This window comes from Tyto alba, unplaced genomic scaffold (genome assembly GCF_018691265.1).
Source record: "Tyto alba isolate M040663 unplaced genomic scaffold, T.alba_DEE_v4.0 Super-Scaffold_44, whole genome shotgun sequence".
NCBI lineage: Eukaryota > Metazoa > Chordata > Aves > Strigiformes > Tytonidae > Tyto > Tyto alba.
Genome location: NW_024881320.1, coordinates 10,547,114 through 10,565,931, shown reverse-complemented (window position 1 = coordinate 10,565,931; position 18,818 = coordinate 10,547,114). Strand labels below are relative to the sequence as shown.

At 42.8% G+C, this 18,818-nt stretch overlaps 1 protein-coding gene across 1 annotated transcript in view; it reads right to left on the bottom strand.

The window, feature by feature from the left end:
* Nucleotides 1-11,909: 11,909 nt before the first annotated feature.
* The window catches only part of HIC2 (HIC ZBTB transcriptional repressor 2), a 33,848-nt gene continuing 26,939 nt past the window's right edge, over nt 11,910-18,818 (bottom strand). Inside the window, exon 4 of the mRNA XM_009966437.3 lies at nt 11,910-14,644. Coding sequence (XP_009964739.1) covers nt 12,896-14,608 — 1,713 coding nt within the window. The 5' untranslated portion in view covers nt 14,609-14,644 and the 3' untranslated portion in view covers nt 11,910-12,895. The remainder of the gene's footprint in view (nt 14,645-18,818) is intronic.

Sequence of the window (18,818 nt, the reverse complement as noted above, 5' to 3'; positions counted from 1 at the left end):
CAGTTTGATGACAGTGCCCAGCTGGTTTTTAGCTCTACCCCTCTGGGAAAAAAAAAAGTGATCAGCCTCTTCCACCATTTGTTCTGCCCTTGGTGATTTCAAAGCCTGCTCCAGAGCACATCTTTGTGAGCTCCAAGGCTGTTCAGTGTAACTGTCCCTTCTACCCATTCCAGCCTAAAAGACACTTTACAGGCATTTGCTGTAAAGGACCACACATCACATATAAAGAACTCAGAAAAGCCAAGGTATGACTCCTGTAACAGCTGTAACTCAGATCTTTTTGCACACATATTATTTTTAGTTAATATAGATGGTGTTAACATTAATGCCTTAACCCTTGAGGAAGCTAGCTAATTTCCAGGTTGATATGACCAGGGAGCTGGCTAATTTCCAGTGTTTTGGGGAGTGAGCCAAAAAGTTCAATGCCAGGGTGTTTCTGGCTGCTGGTGTTCCTGAGTGGAGCACATCCAGGTCTGCGCTTCATCCTGGGCTTCCACCCACTGTCTGCCACCCCACCATCCTCTGTTTGCAGCAAGGGCTAAGTGTCTTTAATGTCCAAGTTACCAAGCCACAGCTGCCTGTTGTGATACCATCACTTAGTAACCTAGTCATACAGGGCTGGTGGCTTAAGAAGGGATGGCCACCTTGTCTAGGAGTTTTGCATGAGTATGAGGTAGCAGGAAACTGACACTATTAACCATGCACCCACCGTTGTTACTGACATGTGGATCTAACCAGGAAAAGGCTGTGGCAAGCGGGCAGGAGAGGAAAAGGGAGGGGGGATTTCAAACACCATGGCCCAGTGAAAGAAAACCCTGCGTTCATGCTTGCGTCAGTAGCCTGTCTGTGTGCTGACCCCAAGCTCACCTGAGCCTTGGCAAAGCTCCCCTTTGTTCTGTGTTGGCGTTCAAAATCCAGAGTTATCCCACAGCCACTTTGTGACCCATTTCACCCAGACAGCCTGCCCATGATTGCTTCATAAAGCAAGACCCAGGAATCAAAAACAGAGCATGTTTCCTGAGCAGAGATGGAAAACAGCTGTGCTGGAAAAAAGGAGAGGTTTGCTGGCTGAGCAGTGGAAAATACAGATCAAGGCCTGGCCGTGCAATCTTCCCTGGCTGGCCTTTGGCTGCTATTGTGGCAAGGGGACCAGCTGGATTTGGTAGGAGGTTGCTTCCAGGCGATGGGGTTAGCGAGAACCTCTGGTGACAAGGCTCGAAACCCAGAGCTTAGTTCTGCACATTTGCCTGGGAGTCTGCTAAGTGCCATCTGGTGATGCTGCCCTCTCCGGTGTCCTGTGGTCAGATCTGTCTGGCCAGTCCCAGATGGCATTTGAAAGGCCAGGCCCGTTACTGTAAAGGCACACAGATCTGCAGGGTTACAGAGAAGCAGCATCTGCCCAGATGTGGAGCTCAATTCCTGCCTAGTGCTCATAAAGTGCTCACTGTGCGGCCACAGCCAGGGGATGTGGTTATGTAGTCTGGCCAGGTTCCTGCGTCTGAATCCTCGGTGCCCGTACTGGGGAGTAGGTGCTCACCAAACAGCTAGACAATGCACACATGTGCTGTGCAGGGAGGCTGACCAAAAAATCTTAGAGCTAGCATCTGCTCTTTCACCACTGTCCTCTGAAATCCAGGGAAGGCTATGTCATGGTTTTACTAGCCTTAAGTGCTGCTTGCTTAAAGTCAGGCTTCTGGAAGTGTTCTTGATTTTTGTCAAATTCAAAATCTCTAACCAAAAGTAAGTGAACCAGCTGAGTCTGAATCCAGAGGCAAGGGGTGTGGGATTCTGTATGGATTTTTAAATCTAATTATTGTGTACAAGAAGGAGAGGATGGACAAGGGCAGAGAGGGAGAATTAGGCCTTTGCTTCAGAGCCAAATTATCAAAAATTTTACCCTCTGCTGCTGAGAAAGCCTCACAACATCTCTCCTCTCCCAGCGCTCTCTGTAACTAAGCAAGAAACTAAGGTAAGGAGCAAAACGGTGAGAAGGCAGAAAGCAAAGGAAGTAGGCAGGACCATCAATCACTTCCTAGGCTGATACATACCAGCTACATTGGCCTCTCTTCTTAGCACCTGGAACAGCAGAAGACAGTATGATGAATGTTTTTCACTCTACAGTACTGGAGCTATGGATGCACTGTAATTGCAGGGAGATCGTGCTTTCTTACAACTGGCTCAACCTACTGAGCTGAAACATATGGATTCAAACCTTGCTCTGAAACAGTTTCCAACAGCGCTCATCACTAAGACAACATAGCTGCAAAGGCGAAAAAACCCCAAACCAGTCATTGCTACAGAGCCCATGAAGGGAAAGAAGGAAGATGGGGTGTGGTGACCTGTAGGAGGGAAGAAATTGTAGTATTGAGGCAAAAGCAGAGGAGTTGTAGAGGGAAGCAGTTTTGGTTGAAATATAAAACTTTGGAGTACTTTTGACCCTCTATGCCAGGTTTTGTAATCCAGGTTCCTCAAGGTAAGGGATAGGATGGGTGTTGGCTTCAGATGCTGGAACAGAGTCTTAGTGAAATTAAAACCAAGAAACAGTAGTGTTACCAGAAGCATGCTGTGAGCTGGGGCAAACAGTAATGTGCAGAGATGGATGAAGCAGCATTACATTTGCAGTCTAGGGACTAGGCTCCCAACTGGATGCAACGGTTTCATTGTTTGCTTCCTGCCATAAAGGATCCCATGGTCCTGAGTTGAGAGCTGAAAATTATATATACACCACATGGAAGGAATGAGGGACTTAATGGCTCTGCTGACAGCAGCCAGACTCTCCTGTGGGAAGCCCTTCAGTTTGATTCTCAAGATGCATCTTACGGGGGGCTGCAGGAGGTGACTCCCACTGTGCAAGAAAAGAACATGACAAAGAAAAATTACTTTTGCTAAGGCAAATGCACTAGCTTTAGCTATTACTGATGTAAACCAAGTCACACTAAACTTGGTACACAGCAGGCTTTGCACAAGTGCACACTAAAATCAATTTGTTTAAACCTCCGTAACTTTGTGGTGCATCCAGACAAACAAAACCCAGATAGATACATACAATTAATAGTTGGTAACAGCTTCAGCATTCTTAAAGCTGTTGAAAATTTAGCATTACTTGCAGATAAAACCTCCAGTGCTTCAAAGTTTATTTTCAATACAAACCAAGACAAAGGCATATTTTAGAAATAATTTGCAAAGTGAGGTGCTAGTATCTTGGCTTTTACTGACCTGAAATTATTCTTTTTTAAAAAACTGCCCTTCCCTTTTATCTTCTTAATGTGATATCAGTCATCAGAATTCTCATGAAACAAACAAACATTCTGCATCTGTATCTACTCAGCAGGGTCCAAATGGGACCTCAGCAGTGACTGAAACAAAATTTCATTAAAAAAAAATAATAAGTTTTGTTCCCATAGAAAAGTTCCAATTTTTATTAAATTATATTTCCCCCAGAATAGCAAAAGCCATACCTATCATTCAAAGGTTTGACCTGATGTCTGTTTGCTCTTCATGAGGGAGAAGAGTAATGGAGAGAAAGCAAGTGTGGGTTTGAGAGAAAAGAAGTCCTACCAATAAATGGGGGCAATGAAAGCAGAGGGAAGAACGTACAAATTCCCAGGCATTCCAGACATATCTGGTATCCTTTATATCCTGCGCTCTGCGCTTCAGTTGTACATATTTCAGTGTTCCACCGCAGAGGCAGCTGCATTTCAGTTGTGAGTTATTATATGAAGAGTTTTGTGTAGTTGTCACAGGATCTTATGAGATGAAAAGGAGCTGACCACGGCAAAGAAAGTAAAATAGAACATGCAATCTATTAACTATGCTGGAAACCACTTATGCCACAGAGAAATGCGTGCCAGGAAGCAAAAACTTCCAGAAGAAATTAGAAATAAAGGGAAAAAAGGAAAAGAAAAGTCAATGGTAGCTGGTAGAAGAGTACAGGCTCATTACCACATCTGAGCTGTTGAAAAACAGCCTCTGGTTTTCTGTTGCTCTTCATCTGTTTTTCTGTTCATTTTTGTCCTTCTCTTTAACCTTGCTGGGTAAAACACATCTCCAAGGACAAATAAAAATGATTTTCTTACCAGTGTTGCTGACTTTGCAACCTGTCAGAAAACTGACTAAACTTGAAGCTCCTTCAGTCAGTCACTTTAAAATATAGTCAGCATTGTGTTCAAAAAAAAAAAAAAAAGAAAAAAGAAATTTATGAATTCAACATCAGGGTTACTCTGATGCATATTAAGGCATTCCAACAGGCTCTGGGAGAAACAGCAAACCTGTGGTGATGGGTAGTGTGACAAAGGGAAGTGTTGCAAAATACTAGGCTTGGCTCTTGCATTATGGTGAAGATGCTTAATTTGTCTCCATTAAATAGGTATTTTATTGAAGGATCCTTAGATCCAAAAACCTGGCCTGGGAACCAGAAAACACCATTAAGAACCCAGGCCAAGGAAATGTTAATTTTGCTAGGGTCACACTTAACTTGCCCAAGGAAAAATGTCTGGATCTTAACATTTGAGAGGTTGAAATCTGCAACGGGTGCTTTTGTCATTACTTAAAGCCATCTTCCCTTGAAGCATTTCCCCTTTTTACCTGCACCACAGGTGGATGGAGAACCTTAATTTCTTCTAGGAAACTTTTCTGCTTCAGCTGCTTCTCCGTTCCTCAGAGAGGTGCCCAGGGAGTCAGACTTACAGCCCAAACAGACTGAAGGGATTTATGGATTGGTATGTCCATCTACAACCTACTGCCCCTGACTTTCAAACACTGACAGTGCTTTCAAACTGTGGTTAGGACAAAACAGGGCCAACTTTTCAAAAACAGCCTCGAATTGCTCAGGGTCATACAACAAAAAAGGTGGAATTATGACTCCTCCATTATCCATTGCCTGCACATTAACTGTATGCCAGCCTGGCCCATGCAATTCATCTTTTCTTATATTCTAATGAGCGTCAGATTTTGGCTTATGAGGAAAGTGCATAGGTGCATAAAATAAGAAGTTGTGTGTGGCTTTTTAGGCTATATGTGTGTGTGTGTGTGTGTGGGGGGGTGTCTGTTCTGCAAAGTAGCTGGTTCAGATCCCAGAGCAAGAATACATGAGGGAGGAGAAAACAGAGAGTCAGCTGTAGGAAAGGTGAACTCTAGAGCAAAAGATGTAATTTTTCAATCAAGCTTTTAATGAAAAGATCATAAAATAACAGTTTCTCATCACTGTACATTAAGACTGCAAATTTCTGAATGCTGAGATCATATTATAATTTCTGTATCTTTTTATATGACACTTGAGTTGAAGCCACAACTATGTGTGGCTCTGACCTGAATTCAAGCTCTTGAAGGAAATGAACAGAACATTGCAGCAGGAATGTCGGCCTTTCCCTTGCCCTTCCCTCTTCTCCCCCTCCCCAGGAAACATCCAGGGCTCCTAGGCTGACTGATAGTTAAGGCTTAAAATTAAAAACCCAAACAAAACAAAAACAAACAAACAAAAAACCCCAAAACAACAACAACCAAAAAAAACCAACCAAAAAAAAAAAAAAAAAAACCAACAAAAAAAAAATCAAAGAGAGATGCAACATCCCTTTTTCAGTTGTATTTAAAATACTAAAATAAAATGGGGAAAAATATCCAGCCAACCAGCACAAGATCCTATCCTCATATGAAAGTTATCCCCGGCCAGTCAAAACTCCTGTGGAAGTTAGAGCAACAGTTGTGCTAGGTGCTCTGATTGACAACTTGTGAATGAGAAAGTTTAAAAAACATCCCGCTCCTCAGGGAAAGCAAGCACTATGAAGTGTGTTCCCTAACTGCCAACAAACATAGTATGAAGTATTCTGTTTTAGATGTTCCCTAGTGCATCCCACAGGGTCTGCTCTGTTTAAAAAACACTGATCCATTGATCCCTATGTGTTCAACACTGGGCTTCAAAATGCTTAGGAAAATTGGGGAAGGAGAGGAAGAAGAGGATGGAGATAGGAGACAACTGAGCAACAAGTGCACTTTTACCTCTAAACTTCTGTTTCAGTATTTTTGAGTCCAGTTGGTTAAAAAAAGGAAAGCACAATAAATAGCAATTCTGTTGTGGCACAGAGATGAACTAGGGCTGAAATGAAGTCTTCCTGACTAGGAGGTCCAGCTAGGAGCTGTACAGCAGAGCTGGAACTGCCTCACAAGGGATCCCAAATCTCTTCCTTTTACAAGGAAAGCATCAAATTTAGTGAGTCTAATGGGAAATCATCAAAGGTGAAATTTCATACCCTACTCTGAAAAAAATGCAAAATATAAGAGTGGAAACGGGCTGAGAATCAGCTACTGCTTGCCTGCTTGTCTCCTGCATAAAATCAGGACAGTAAAGTACCATGGGACTTAAAACAGTGCAACAAGCTACTTTCAGCTATTGAAAGTAACCCTCAAATTTTCTTTTTTTCAAGAATATGGCCAGTTCTGGAGTGCAATAATAACCTTACGAAAAGAAAGGGTTTTACAATAAATGGAGACGCTTTGCTGATGTTGAGCAAATCATTAAGTTTAAACAAAAACTAAGAAAAAATGCCAGAAGTCTATTTAATTATTCCAGAATTACAGCTCAGAGCTCATTTGGATTTTAAACTCTTGCTTAAACAAATGTTTATTCAAACATGCCGTGTCAATGATGAGCATTTCTGCTGTCTGGGGAGAGCTAGATGTTTACTATCTAGATCCTCTCAAACCCATTTAAAATGTAGGGAGGTTTTGTCTCTTTGTTTTTTATTTGCTTTTCCCTTAACTCCAGCACAGATGATTGGAAAGGTTTCTGAATTTGGCAAATATCCAGATATCAACAAACATCCTTTCTTTCATGCTAATTTTTAAGGCTGTAGCAGGTCTGTAACTGTTAACTCCACCGATACTAGAACGAGAGGCTTTGTCAAGTACAGCTTTTCCCAGGGACTCTATCCACCTTACGCTACAGGGAACCTGATGCTTCAGTACAGCATGCAAGGCCCATCACAAGGTGGCACAGAGGCTGCTGGATTTGGCACAACGCTTCCTCTAGCTATCTCAGGCATTGACTTGCCACTCTTAAGATCCTTATTGCTACCACAGTAAACAGTAAGTGGGGGATGAGAACTTTAGTATAGGAGTTGTGTCCTGTCCTTCAGGCAGGACAATAGACTTGTCTCAGTCACAAGCTGCAATCGGAAGCACACAGCTGTTCCTCTGATGACTTCTGCCTCCTCTGGATTTTGCCAGCAGTCACCTTGGAATTTGTTTTCTTTCACTGAGTGCACTGGATGTTTCCCTGGTCAAGACCCATACTCCTGCTTTTCAGAACTGAAGCGACACGGTAAAATACTGCTAACCCAGACTTTGAACCTGCACTGCTTGAAAACAATGCTTTCCACACACACGAGAGAGAGGAAAAAAAAAAACAAAAACCAAAAAACAAAACCCAAAACAGGAATCTTAAAAGAGTGACACTGTAAATGGAAACATTTAAATACAGCAAAACATAAATTCCTCTTCTATGCAAAGCTACAAAAGTCCAGTCTTTGTATTGTCTTCACAGGTTATGGTTTATGGCTATGCTGAGAGTCTCTGAGATTCTTTTTTTTTTTTTTTTAATATATTTTTTTTCATTTTTTTGAAATCCTGTAGAGAAGACCCTGCGGACACATCTTTGTGTTTGCAACTTTCTGAATTACATTGCAAAACTGTGCATACAGAATCTGAGAAATAAATACATTCATTACTGCACATACATATTGATACAAAAACAACACTGTCAAATAGTGTTTGCACCATCTTTGTTAGATATTAAGACCAGGCAAAATTAATATTTCATTTTCCATCAGCCCTCCCTCAAATGTTTGAGTTGGCTTTGGTGTAGAAAGTAAAAGCTACAAAGGGTCAAGACTAATGATAGGGAGCTTTTTTAAAACTTTTTTTTTTTTGGCTTCAGCGGTATTTTAGCAAACCATCTTCATTGGTCATCTTTAGACTGTTCTAACATGCAAATCAAGCTTAGGTTTCCACCTAGAAAGCCTTAGGAGTTTTGGTTGGGCTCTTTGCGCATGACTGTAAGGTCTGGAGTGAATCAATCCTGCTGTTTAATTAAACGGTGGCTCAGATGGTCTGAACAGTACAGCCCAGGCCCCAGCACAGCTCTGAGCAGGAGGCAGCAGCTAGGCACCCGTGCTCTCACCCTCACGCCAGACCATTAAAGCTACTCGAGTCACCGTGGGGAGATCAGCCACCTCTGCCACAGCCCCTGCCCGCGCAGAGGGGCGGCTCGGAGTTGTGCGTACTCTTCCACGTCAGCAGCCGCAAAGCCTCACAGAAGCTGCATGTCAATAGCTCTTTGGTGTCTTCTGTGATCTTTGTGGCTCCTGCTAACTCCCCCAAATGCACAGAGCTGGGCCTTTGGGGTTTTTGCCAGGAATTTGGTTTTGGAGGTTTTGAAGTAAAGGATTGGAAAACAGCTCAGCCCAGCTCCCCATGGCTAACGTTAAGGAGATGTGCTGGGCATAGCAGCTCCCACCATCTGACAACATCCTTCTCTGTCTCTAAAGCTTCTTGCATCTCTCTTTACCCTCTTGGTACCCTCAGACTCCTCTGAGGAAGAGGTAGGCTGGAATGCCTCTGCAATAGTGCCTGGATCTTACTCCCAGCAATATGTCTCATGGGTTGAAGACAAAAAAAATAATATCTACATGTCATATTTCTAATTGCCCTCCCTCTCCCTGCCCTCCCCAAGCAGTACTGGAATGCAGGCTGGGACACAGATCTCCCCTCCCAAGATGGGGAGCACTGCATAGCCTTCAGAGACAAACCAATGGAAAAAGCAAAGATTAATTTTGACTGGCCCCTAGATCTGTTGAGGTCTGAAACTGTAAAAGTTTATGTAAACAATGAGATAAATATATTAGTACTTTTCTGAGCCAAGTGAGGTTCCATACTCATTCAAATGTGCTTTGGTTTAAAAAATAGTTTTGTGAATTTGGGTATGAGCTTCTTTATTCTTTTATACAACTTTTGCTATTTTATCTTTTTTTTTTCCTGTTATTCCGAAAACATTCTGGAACTAAGTGACTAAAGCATATACTTAAGCTGCCTGGCCTCTTTTTTTTTTTCTTTTTGTTTTTTTTTGTTTGTTTTTAAATTGTTTTATTCCTCTTGAGGCTCTTTGTGTATTTAAAAAAAAAAAACAAAAAACAAAAAAACAAAAACAAAAAAACAAAACAAAAAAATGCAACTCCCTCCCCCCCACCCTAAAACTCTTAAAATCTTAAATATGAAACTAGTGTTTTGCTTTCTCATTAAAATACAGAAAAATGTTTGATACAATACTATGTCGTACAAATGCAGTTGAGTGTTTAGGCCCCAAGCAGGCCTGAAACAGTCCCTGAAGTTTTGAGTAATATTAGTTATTCATTATTACTGTCACAATTTGGAAAATGTTGTTTATACTCAATCTATGGAACACAACTTTACACAGCTACTGGAAAAAGAACAAAATTTCCTTTTGTACAATACTCTTGCTGTACACAGACTTTATGTCGTATTGTTTAAGTGCTGGGGAAGGGATGAAATTAAAAAAAAAGACGCTCCAAAAAAATTTTTTAAAAATAGCATTGGGTCCTGAAACTTCAACATGATTCTCAAGGCATAAGAAACAAATGAAGAGGGGGCCTGCAGTGGGACAGGCTACATCACCCACAGACATGCTTGTAAAAATGGAATTAAGTGAGGGGGAGCAGGTTATTTGCCTGCTGAGGAGCTCACTGCTTCCTCGTGCCCTGGGCTGCTCCATGGCTTGGCTCAGTCGGTCACAGCTCGAGCTGCTGTCCCACGGGTGGGCTCTGCACAGACACCCGCCCGCTGTCCCCATCGCTGGCTGTGTGCCACCGCGGTGGCGGACCCATCTCAGCAAACTGCAAGGCCACAAGTGAATGGGGAAAACCTGCATCCCAAACCCACAACTGGGGGACAGGGCTCATCCCTGGCCGTGCCCTTCTCACTAAGGGAGCTAAAAATTGTTTTGAAAATCTGGACTTGATGGGTTCTTAGCCAGCCGGCAGCACGAGGAGCCTGCTCTGGCTGCAGCCTAAGCCAGCGTGGGATTCAGCTCAGCTTTAGGATGGTTGGAGGGAAGGTGAAGGCAGGGTGAAAGTGCCTAGGAACTAATCTTGCACAGCTGTCCCTGGGCCCTACTGAGACTTGCTCTGAGAAAAAGGTAGATGGCAAGGCCTTCCCTGTCCTCCCCAAAGACTATTTTGGGGACATTCTCAGGGGGGTTTGGCAAGGAATCAAGGAGAAAATAATTCAATATATATTCAAAATGTGGAAGTGCTAAAGATACCAAAAACCCGCCTAGCCCCCCAAAAAGGAAACAGCGCATCTCAGCACAATTAGAAAAAAACGAAAGTCCATGCTCCCCTCTCACGCTCCACAGCTCGCAGGCGTCCGGGAGCAAGCAGACAATGGCACTGGGAGAAGCACCCTGGAGCGGAGGGCGAGAGGGGCGAGCGTGTTCCCTGTAACAGGACACCAGGCCGAGGCTCAGCGCCTTTGGGTTGTCTATTGCTTGGAGCCTGGATTCCAGTTTCCTCAGTTCATTCAACTGACCCAAAAACTTCTCATGGACCTTAATAAAAAAGGCTACCTTAATAAAAAAACAAAAAACCAAACAAACAAACAAAAAAAAAAAACCAGAACAAAAAACAGAAAAAAAAACAACCAACCAAAAAACCCCCAAACAATAGCATATGAAGCTTATATTTCTTTGTTTAGTCAAACATGCTCAGTTTTTTCTTTTTTTTTTTTCTTTTTTGGTCAAAACTTAAAAAAACTGGTTTTGTTTTTTTAAAAAAGACAAAACGTGAGGTTTGGTAAACCTTACGCATACCGACTATACTGATTTGAGAAGAAAACAAAAACAAAAACAAAAGCAAAACAAAAAACCAAAAAACACAAGTGTAAACCTTACTCAATTCAGAAGGGATGATTCTACTGGCTGTGAATTTTTACCACCACAGTCACGGGAGGCTTGAAATAAGCCATAGCTTTCCACAAGGTCACGCCAACAAAGTCAAGGGGGCCAAGAATCGGTGGGCTAAGTTCTCTGTCTTCTCTCCTAAACCAATAGCAGCTGTTGGCTGTGATGTCTTATGCAGATGTTGCAAGAACATTTTGTTTCTTTTTCATTTTTCTTTTTTTTTTTTTTTTTTTGTGTGCGTGTGTTAAATTGTCTAAAAGGGAGGATATGAAACACTTTGGTTTGCTTTTTCCTCCTCTCCCCCACCTTATTGCACTCTGGATTCTAGTAAATTATAGGCTGCTATGCCCTCACCCTCTGTCCTGCCAGGTGTTTACAGACTGACCCAGATGTGCTGGGGGAGTGGAAGATGAGGGGGACATTTTCCCCTCCCCATAATATCCAGATTCAATAAACAAAGCTGGAAAGGGCCCAAAAAGCTCAGAGAAGTTTTCTTCTTTTATCTAAAAGTGACTACAAACGGCCAAGAGACTGTGAATGAGCCAGTCCAAGCAGCCAGCACAGCCTCTGGCTCAATGTATTTTTTGCTTTGTCTTTGGCCAAGCTTTGCTTTAATATTTCTCTAGCTGACTTTTGATGGAAGGACAGGGTGGTAAAAATCCCTTAACTTTAATTTAGCTTCTACTTTTATACATTTAATTACTTACAATAAGAGGAAAAAAAAATGCCTAATCTTTCACTAACCATCTTATTGTTCTTGTGAATTCAAGAGGTAGCAAAGGTAACAAGTCTGTCCACACAGACTTGCTCTTTAGTGAGGGAGGAAAGCTAAAAACATACACACACACAAAAAAATAAAATAAAAAATAATAAAAAAGTACCTAAAGAACTTGTAGCAAGTCCAGCCTACATCAAACCCTCTCCCCACCCACCCACCCTAGAATTAACCTCAGACCTTCCAGTTCAAACATTCACATAAACGTTACAATGGTTTTTCCTTTAATAAAACAAGTACCTCTAAGCAAAGAATATTCATACGAAACTACTAGAAAAGTAAAGACGACCCCCTGCTCACTGAAAGAAATTCCCAGGGCATCCAGTCCCTGTTCAGTCATGGGTAAGGTAGAAGAGGTTTGTGTGTTTTGTGGGAAAAGGTGGCGTGTGGTTACGTGTGCCAAGGATCAAGATCAAAACCAAAAGAGGGAGGGATGGTGAGGGAAGCATCGCCATTTCTTTAAGTGAAGTACTTGGGCTGGTGCACACCTAGATAGACTGCTCTCCCCACCATTGCCAGCCCAAGGGAAGGGTGGTGGGTTCCACCACAGCTATGGCTTTCCCACAGTATCTTAAGGGGCTGCCAACCCTGTGAGATGGTCCACAGACACAGCTTCCGCACTTGTGAATGCAACACTTACGTTTTTTTCACAGCTACTTAGGGCACTGAAAAGGTGTACTTTATTTTCCTTTTAATGGCAAGAAATGCCCCTACTGAGTTTGGTTTTAAGAGAGGAGGTGAGTAGGGTGACAGTAACACAAAGGAAGGAGGCAGGGTGGGAGGAGCCAGCAGAGGCTGAAAGGTCCCCGTGGTCCCCCTTCCTGATCTAGATAATCAATATGGCAATGAAGTCAATGTGTGCAAAAAAGAAGTGGCATTTCTTGCCAGCTCACCAAGATTTGGAGGGAGAGTTGGACTAAATGCATCAGCTTGGCTGTGGACCTTTCTTTTTTTTTAAAAAAGGGAAAAAGGAACTTTTTTTTTTAAATGTTAAAGCTACATTTGTTTAGGCCTCCCATGACTGAACAGAGTATGGGGAGTTGCCCCCTTTTTTGTTTGTTTTTTTTTCTTTTTTCTTTTTTTTTTTTAAGCAGCAAGTCTACAGAAAGGTAATCACTGCGGATGGGCTCGAAGCTCATTCTGGAGTCTTTGGCTTATGTGGGAGAGGTATGCATTCGCAGGTGGCTGATCAGATTGCGCTGCTGGGTGAATTTCCCACCACACAGTTGACATTCGTAAGGTTTTTCTCCTGAGTGGACACGCATATGCTCTGTCAGTCGGTACTGCCGGGTAAAGCGCATCCCGCATTCCTCGCAAGCAAAGGGCTTGAGCCCTAAGTGGCTGCGCATGTGCCGTGTCATGGTGCCCCTCTGTGTGAACATCTTGCCGCAGATGTTGCAAGGGAAGGGCCGCGTCAGCCAGTGAGTCTTCTCATGCTGCCGCAGCGTGGCTGGATCCTTGTAGCTCTTCTCACACACTGAACACTTGAAGGGTCGGGACTCCGCGGCGTAGGACTGGTTGGGGTTGGACAAATCCTCGGCTTCATCCTTGCCGCCGTACGTGCCTTCCTCCTTGATGTAAAGGTCTTCCTCGGTGTGCGTCTCCACATGGGCATTGAGCTGCTCGGAGCTGGGGAAGCCTTTGCCACAGGGGATACAGACATACAGGTTGTCACCATAGGCCACTGGCTCAAACCCCTCCTGCCGGTAGACATAGTTGGCACTAGTATGCCCGCCACTCTCGCTCTCACTCTGGCCACTGTCGTCACTGTTCTCCTTACCATTTTCCACCTCCTCCTTACACGGGTAGGGTAGGTCTGTGCCGTAGGCCCCGGCCAGACTCCGCTCCACAGACTTGGACAAGGGGCCCAGCAAGATACCATTGGGCAGCCCTTCGCCCTCGTCCCTGTCTTTGCCCCCCTCCTTTCGGTCAAAGGCATTGTCTTTCTTGATCCACTCCTTCTTGCGGGACGAGTGCCGAAGGCCCTTGCGCTGGCTGCTCTCTGTCAATGAGTGGTGGCACTCTTCGCTCAGATCCATCTCCATGGGGTCGCTGCTGTCCGCCATGCTGTGAGGGGCTCCGACTCCAGACTCGTCAAACGATGAGGCACTGTTGGCTGCGGGGGCTGAGGCAGATTGGGGAGAGCCATGCTGGCTTTCGCTGTGCTGCGTGTCATCATGGGAAGCTGCAACAGGGAGCGACGGGCTTTTTTTGGACAGGTCGAGGCCTAGCTCCTGGTCGCCAGTGCTCCCATTCGCACTGCTGCCCGCACCGCCGTTTTTACTAGCTCCCCTGCTTAAGGAGTGACAGTTCTCTTGGTTGGAGCTGCTGATGAAGACCTCGTCATCGGAGAGCTTTCCCTTTGACAGCTCCTTTGAGTGCGAGCCCTTCAACCCCTCATTTGACCCTGAATAGCGAGCTTGGATGACTGAAGCAGTGGAAAGTCTCTGACTCCTGGCAGATCTCCCGACACCAAGGCCACCGGCCTTGCCAGCAAAGGACTTGCCGTTCCGCTTCAGCTTCTTTCTGCAGAGAGCTGCCAGGTCGTGCAGTTGGAGGTAGCTTGCTGCGGTGAGGAGAGCATTAAAGTTCTGTTCACCGGGCTGGTCAGTCGTTAAGAGCTTACCAGTATAAATAAAGTCCAAGATCTGCCGGAACACGGTGGGGTTCACCATGTCCGTGTCTAAGTTAATCAGGTTGTCATGCAGGACAAGGGATTTGAAATACATGCTGCTGGCTGCCAGGATGTTCTTATGGGCACGAAAGAGAGCATTTTCTACCACAATGATCACATCACAGAGGAAACCTTTGGCTCGTTGCTGGTTCAGCTGCAGTAGCAGTTGTTTGGCATGATTTGGCAGTTCCATCTCCACCTTCTCTTCCTTTCACCTTCACCTTACCACCTGCAAAACAGGAGGACAAGAGGTGTGAACCTGCTGTTTCCACTTGAACAAGTATACATTTAATAGACTGGCTTAACACGGTGCAGTCTATCTTAGCCTTGACACTGACTAAGGAGCTCTGGGTACGTTCAGCCCTGCAAGCTGTGATCCTGCTTGGAATACAGAGAAAAGTATTTCTTATGCTAAGAAGTCTTTTAAAAATCAGATTTGTAAACATCTTTTTACAAAAGCAAATGTCATTGGCTGGAATTGCTATTTGAAAGATACCAGCAGGAAAACAATAGTTAGGTACAGGGGAAAGCTCTGTCCCTCTCCTGACACAAATCTGAAGGGAAGATGAGGAGCAAAAAAAAAAATGAGAAGCATCTACTTCACTGCCATTTGCATATCTGAGCATGTAAAAAAAATAGCATAAGCTGCAGCTTCCCTGCTTTAACATGTAGTTTGTTTCTTGGCTCTTACATGTTGAAATCTTAAAATGCCCTGCTGCTCTGGGGTTGAGAAAATGACATGTAGCAACTAAATCCATTGAAGATAGAATTAATCACACTGAAGTGTGAGTGGGAAATCTGCTTAATAGAATGAAAGGCTGCTTTAAAAACCACCCCCCTGCAATGTCCATATCCCAATCCATTGACATCAAGGGATAGAATCAACCCTGAACTGGCTGAAATTCAGGATGATGAGCTAACTAAATGCCACCAAATGTCTTCAACAATCTGAAACTATTTTCTGAAGTTAATTCTGCCCTGCCTTTAGTTTTGAAGGAATTTTGTAAACTGGTAGAGTCAAGTAACATATATCAAGCCTCCCTACCCTGAAGTACTGGGAAGAGAGGAAAATTGTCATTACCTCTGTGTAGTTCATGTTTTTCACAAACAATATTCACTACGTATTTTAGTTTAGGTATTGGTATTTGCTTTCCCAGCAGTACGGACTGTAGGAAATACGTAGTTTGAGGCATATCAGACCTCACTGCAATTGCACATTTGGTAGGTACTACAATACATAAAAACTGGAATTTAAATCATGGGCTGCATTCAAGAATCTTGGATCAAATTTTAAGCTTTTTTCCCTGAGTATTTTGTTTGAAAGTTCCAACTACTACTTGTAATGGGCATTTATCTGTTAAAGTTGATTTAAAATAGTTTCTGACGTTCAAATGTAGGAGTTAAACACCAAACGTACAACAGCCACCAGTAGCCCTCCACTTCTTTCCTTCCTTTCCCAGATTACCATATTATTGAAACAGATTTCTCTTATTGAAGGAGGAGCAGACCATAAATCCGTAGAAATGAAGAATTTAAATTTCCTCTTAAAATCATCATCAGTTAATGTTTTTATTGCTTGTGAGTCCCATTACCACATTCTGTCCATTCAGATTTCAAATGTTGAAGCATTAGACTGTATTATATTCCCTCTGTGTCAGGTACGTGTACACAAGAAAAAGAAATAAGGAGTGATATTAAAAATAACCTCCCTCAAAACTGATTCTCACTAACTGGTGATAAATAGAAAGATTGAATTTGGCAGAAAGGTGGTAAATTTACATCATCCATTTCTGCACAAGAAAAATATTTTGTGTTATGAAAAAAGCTACCAAAATATAAACAAATGCATTTTTTTCTCCACTGTTGCTGCCTGACTAGCCTGGTACTTACACTTTTACCAACAGATCTGCCAAGTAGATGTCTCCCTTCTTCCACAGGGCACATTTCTTCACTTGGCTAGGTGCTCAGCCTGGTACTTGGATACACATTTGGTAGAATTTTATTGCCCCTGTTCAGTGCACCAACTCCTAATTCTGCATCCACATAGACCTCGGTGGCTCATCACCTTGACCCACAGCTAAAATGGCTGCTCTACTTTTCTCTTCTATATTGTTTCAGTAATGGATATGACCCAAGAAGATGGCGGAGTCAACACAGTGCCTTTATGCACATTAATGTTGTTCCCAGAGGTGGCTGGCTTTAGAAAGGGTGGCAGCCAAAAGGAAGAAATACAGGCTTTGTACGTGGTGCTAGCCAGTTATTTCTTCTCCATCTATAGTGTGTGTCATAGAAATTCACCCTGCAGCATCACAAAATCATGATAAGAAACAGGGATTACCACCACTGAACGGTGTTGAGCACTTTAAAAACAAGTTTTGCTGTAATTAGTTACATCAGAGTTGCAGCACGCAGGCAGTGTGTCTGGTTCTAGTGGCTTGCTTCCAGAATTGCTGATTAAGAGGAAGAAGCAACAGCACAGAGGCAACAAATACCCACTTTTATCTAGCCAGGCCAGTAAAAGCACTTACTTCTGGGTCACTGAGATATACTGATAGGGAAGGACAAAAACATGGCTTGCAACATAACACAGCATCTCTATATATAAATGCATCCTGCTCAAGAATAGCAAGAGACAGACTACTACTACACTACTTTCACTACAAATATAATGGTGCTTTTCCATGCACAGAACACACAAAATCCCTGGATACAGTTTCTAAGTGTTCCATAAAAGACAAATATGGAAAAGGAAAGGAAACAGCACAGCCAATATTTTTTGCCTAAACAGACCAATAAAAAAAATGTACTTTACTAAAGTAAAAGCAAACTTATTTCCCATTCATATGGCACTTGAAGCAGAGGTCTAGAAATCTCAGTATATGTGTTTGTCTAAGTCTTTGCAAGAGTCAAGGCTTGCTGCAGCTAGTAATGGGAAATATTTTTAGATTTTTACTACTTTTTTTTTTTTTTTTTTATTTCTGCCTTAAATGATATTGAAACCAGGTAATGAGCCTGCAGGGAAAGCCCTGGAAACAGGGGTAGAATTATAGTTCTGCTTTCTACTGACCTTCATGAGGAAGATGTTATTATTAAACCTCAGTATGTTCTGCAGCATAAAAATTAGCATAGTATCAGTTGCTTAAATTACCTCTATTTATCTCACATGTCAAATTTTACAGAAGTATTCATGTTCAGTAGGATATAAGTATGAGGTAGGTTATTACTTTTAGTAGATTCTGAAAGCAGTGGTCAGGTTTAAGCACTATAACACTGTCTATCAAATTTGAACTTGTTAGCTGAAGTCTAACGTGGATTTAGCAACCCCAACAAATTTAATGTAATGGAAGAAGGCAGAAAAACCTTCTGCCAAGTTTAGAGTCCCATGTTTATAATGTTGCTAGAATTGCCCACTGTGGGCTTCTACCAGGACAGTAACAGGGGTCAGAGAAGACACCTTTGACTGACGTACCTTTGTTGACAAAAGCTTTATAGCATCAACCTGGCTTGTTTACCTTGTGCAGTCCTGAACAAAAATAAATCCATTCCAGATATTTTCCAGAGCTGACCAGTTACAAACCCTTCTTTAGCAATGATGCATTTCAGAGGAAGGGGAAGAGGAGTGTGTTGGAAAACTTGTTAGCAAAAGAGAAGCAGGCATTATTCCTTAATCTGTAGCATTCCTAAAATCTCACTTCTAGCTGAAAGCATGGGACCAAATACAACTGCAAGGTTAAGTCCAGTATAAAAGTTAGCAGATCTTCCCAACCAAATGGCAGGTGCAGCCTTACAAAGGCCTTGCTATCCGTTAGTTTGTAGAGACTGGCTCTTAACAAACCCTGAACATTTGGATAACATCACTGCCACCAATAATGACAACAAAAGCCCCAAAAATCCCTGAAAAATCACAGTGATTTATATTTCTTGTATCTCAGTATAATTTTTAAGAACCCTTCCTTTTCTGTTTTCTGCCAAAAGATAGAGAAAACATACTCCCCGTTCAGAGGAGCCTTGACTCAGATGCATTTCTAGTAAAAAAACCAAACCCCAGACCTCAAGAATATGTAGATGTCTCACTGGGGTTACAGTCTTTTATCACTGAATTTGGTGTGCAAAATTTCACATCTTTGCATTTAAAACAGGATCACAGAAGGCTTTGGACAAATGTCAAGACAAATAGTCTTTTTTCAGGTTCAGGTTGCTTCCTAGTCATTTGAGACATAATTTTCAGAGCAATGAACCTGCTCAAATATTCTTGTGTAAGTACAGAATGAAGCAAGACTGAGGCTCTCCACTACCTCCACCATACCCATGACACTGAGACACAGCACATGCAAAGACATGAAAAATACAGGGCACAAATCACAGAATACAGTAATGCTGCAAGCAGATGCCACACATCAAAC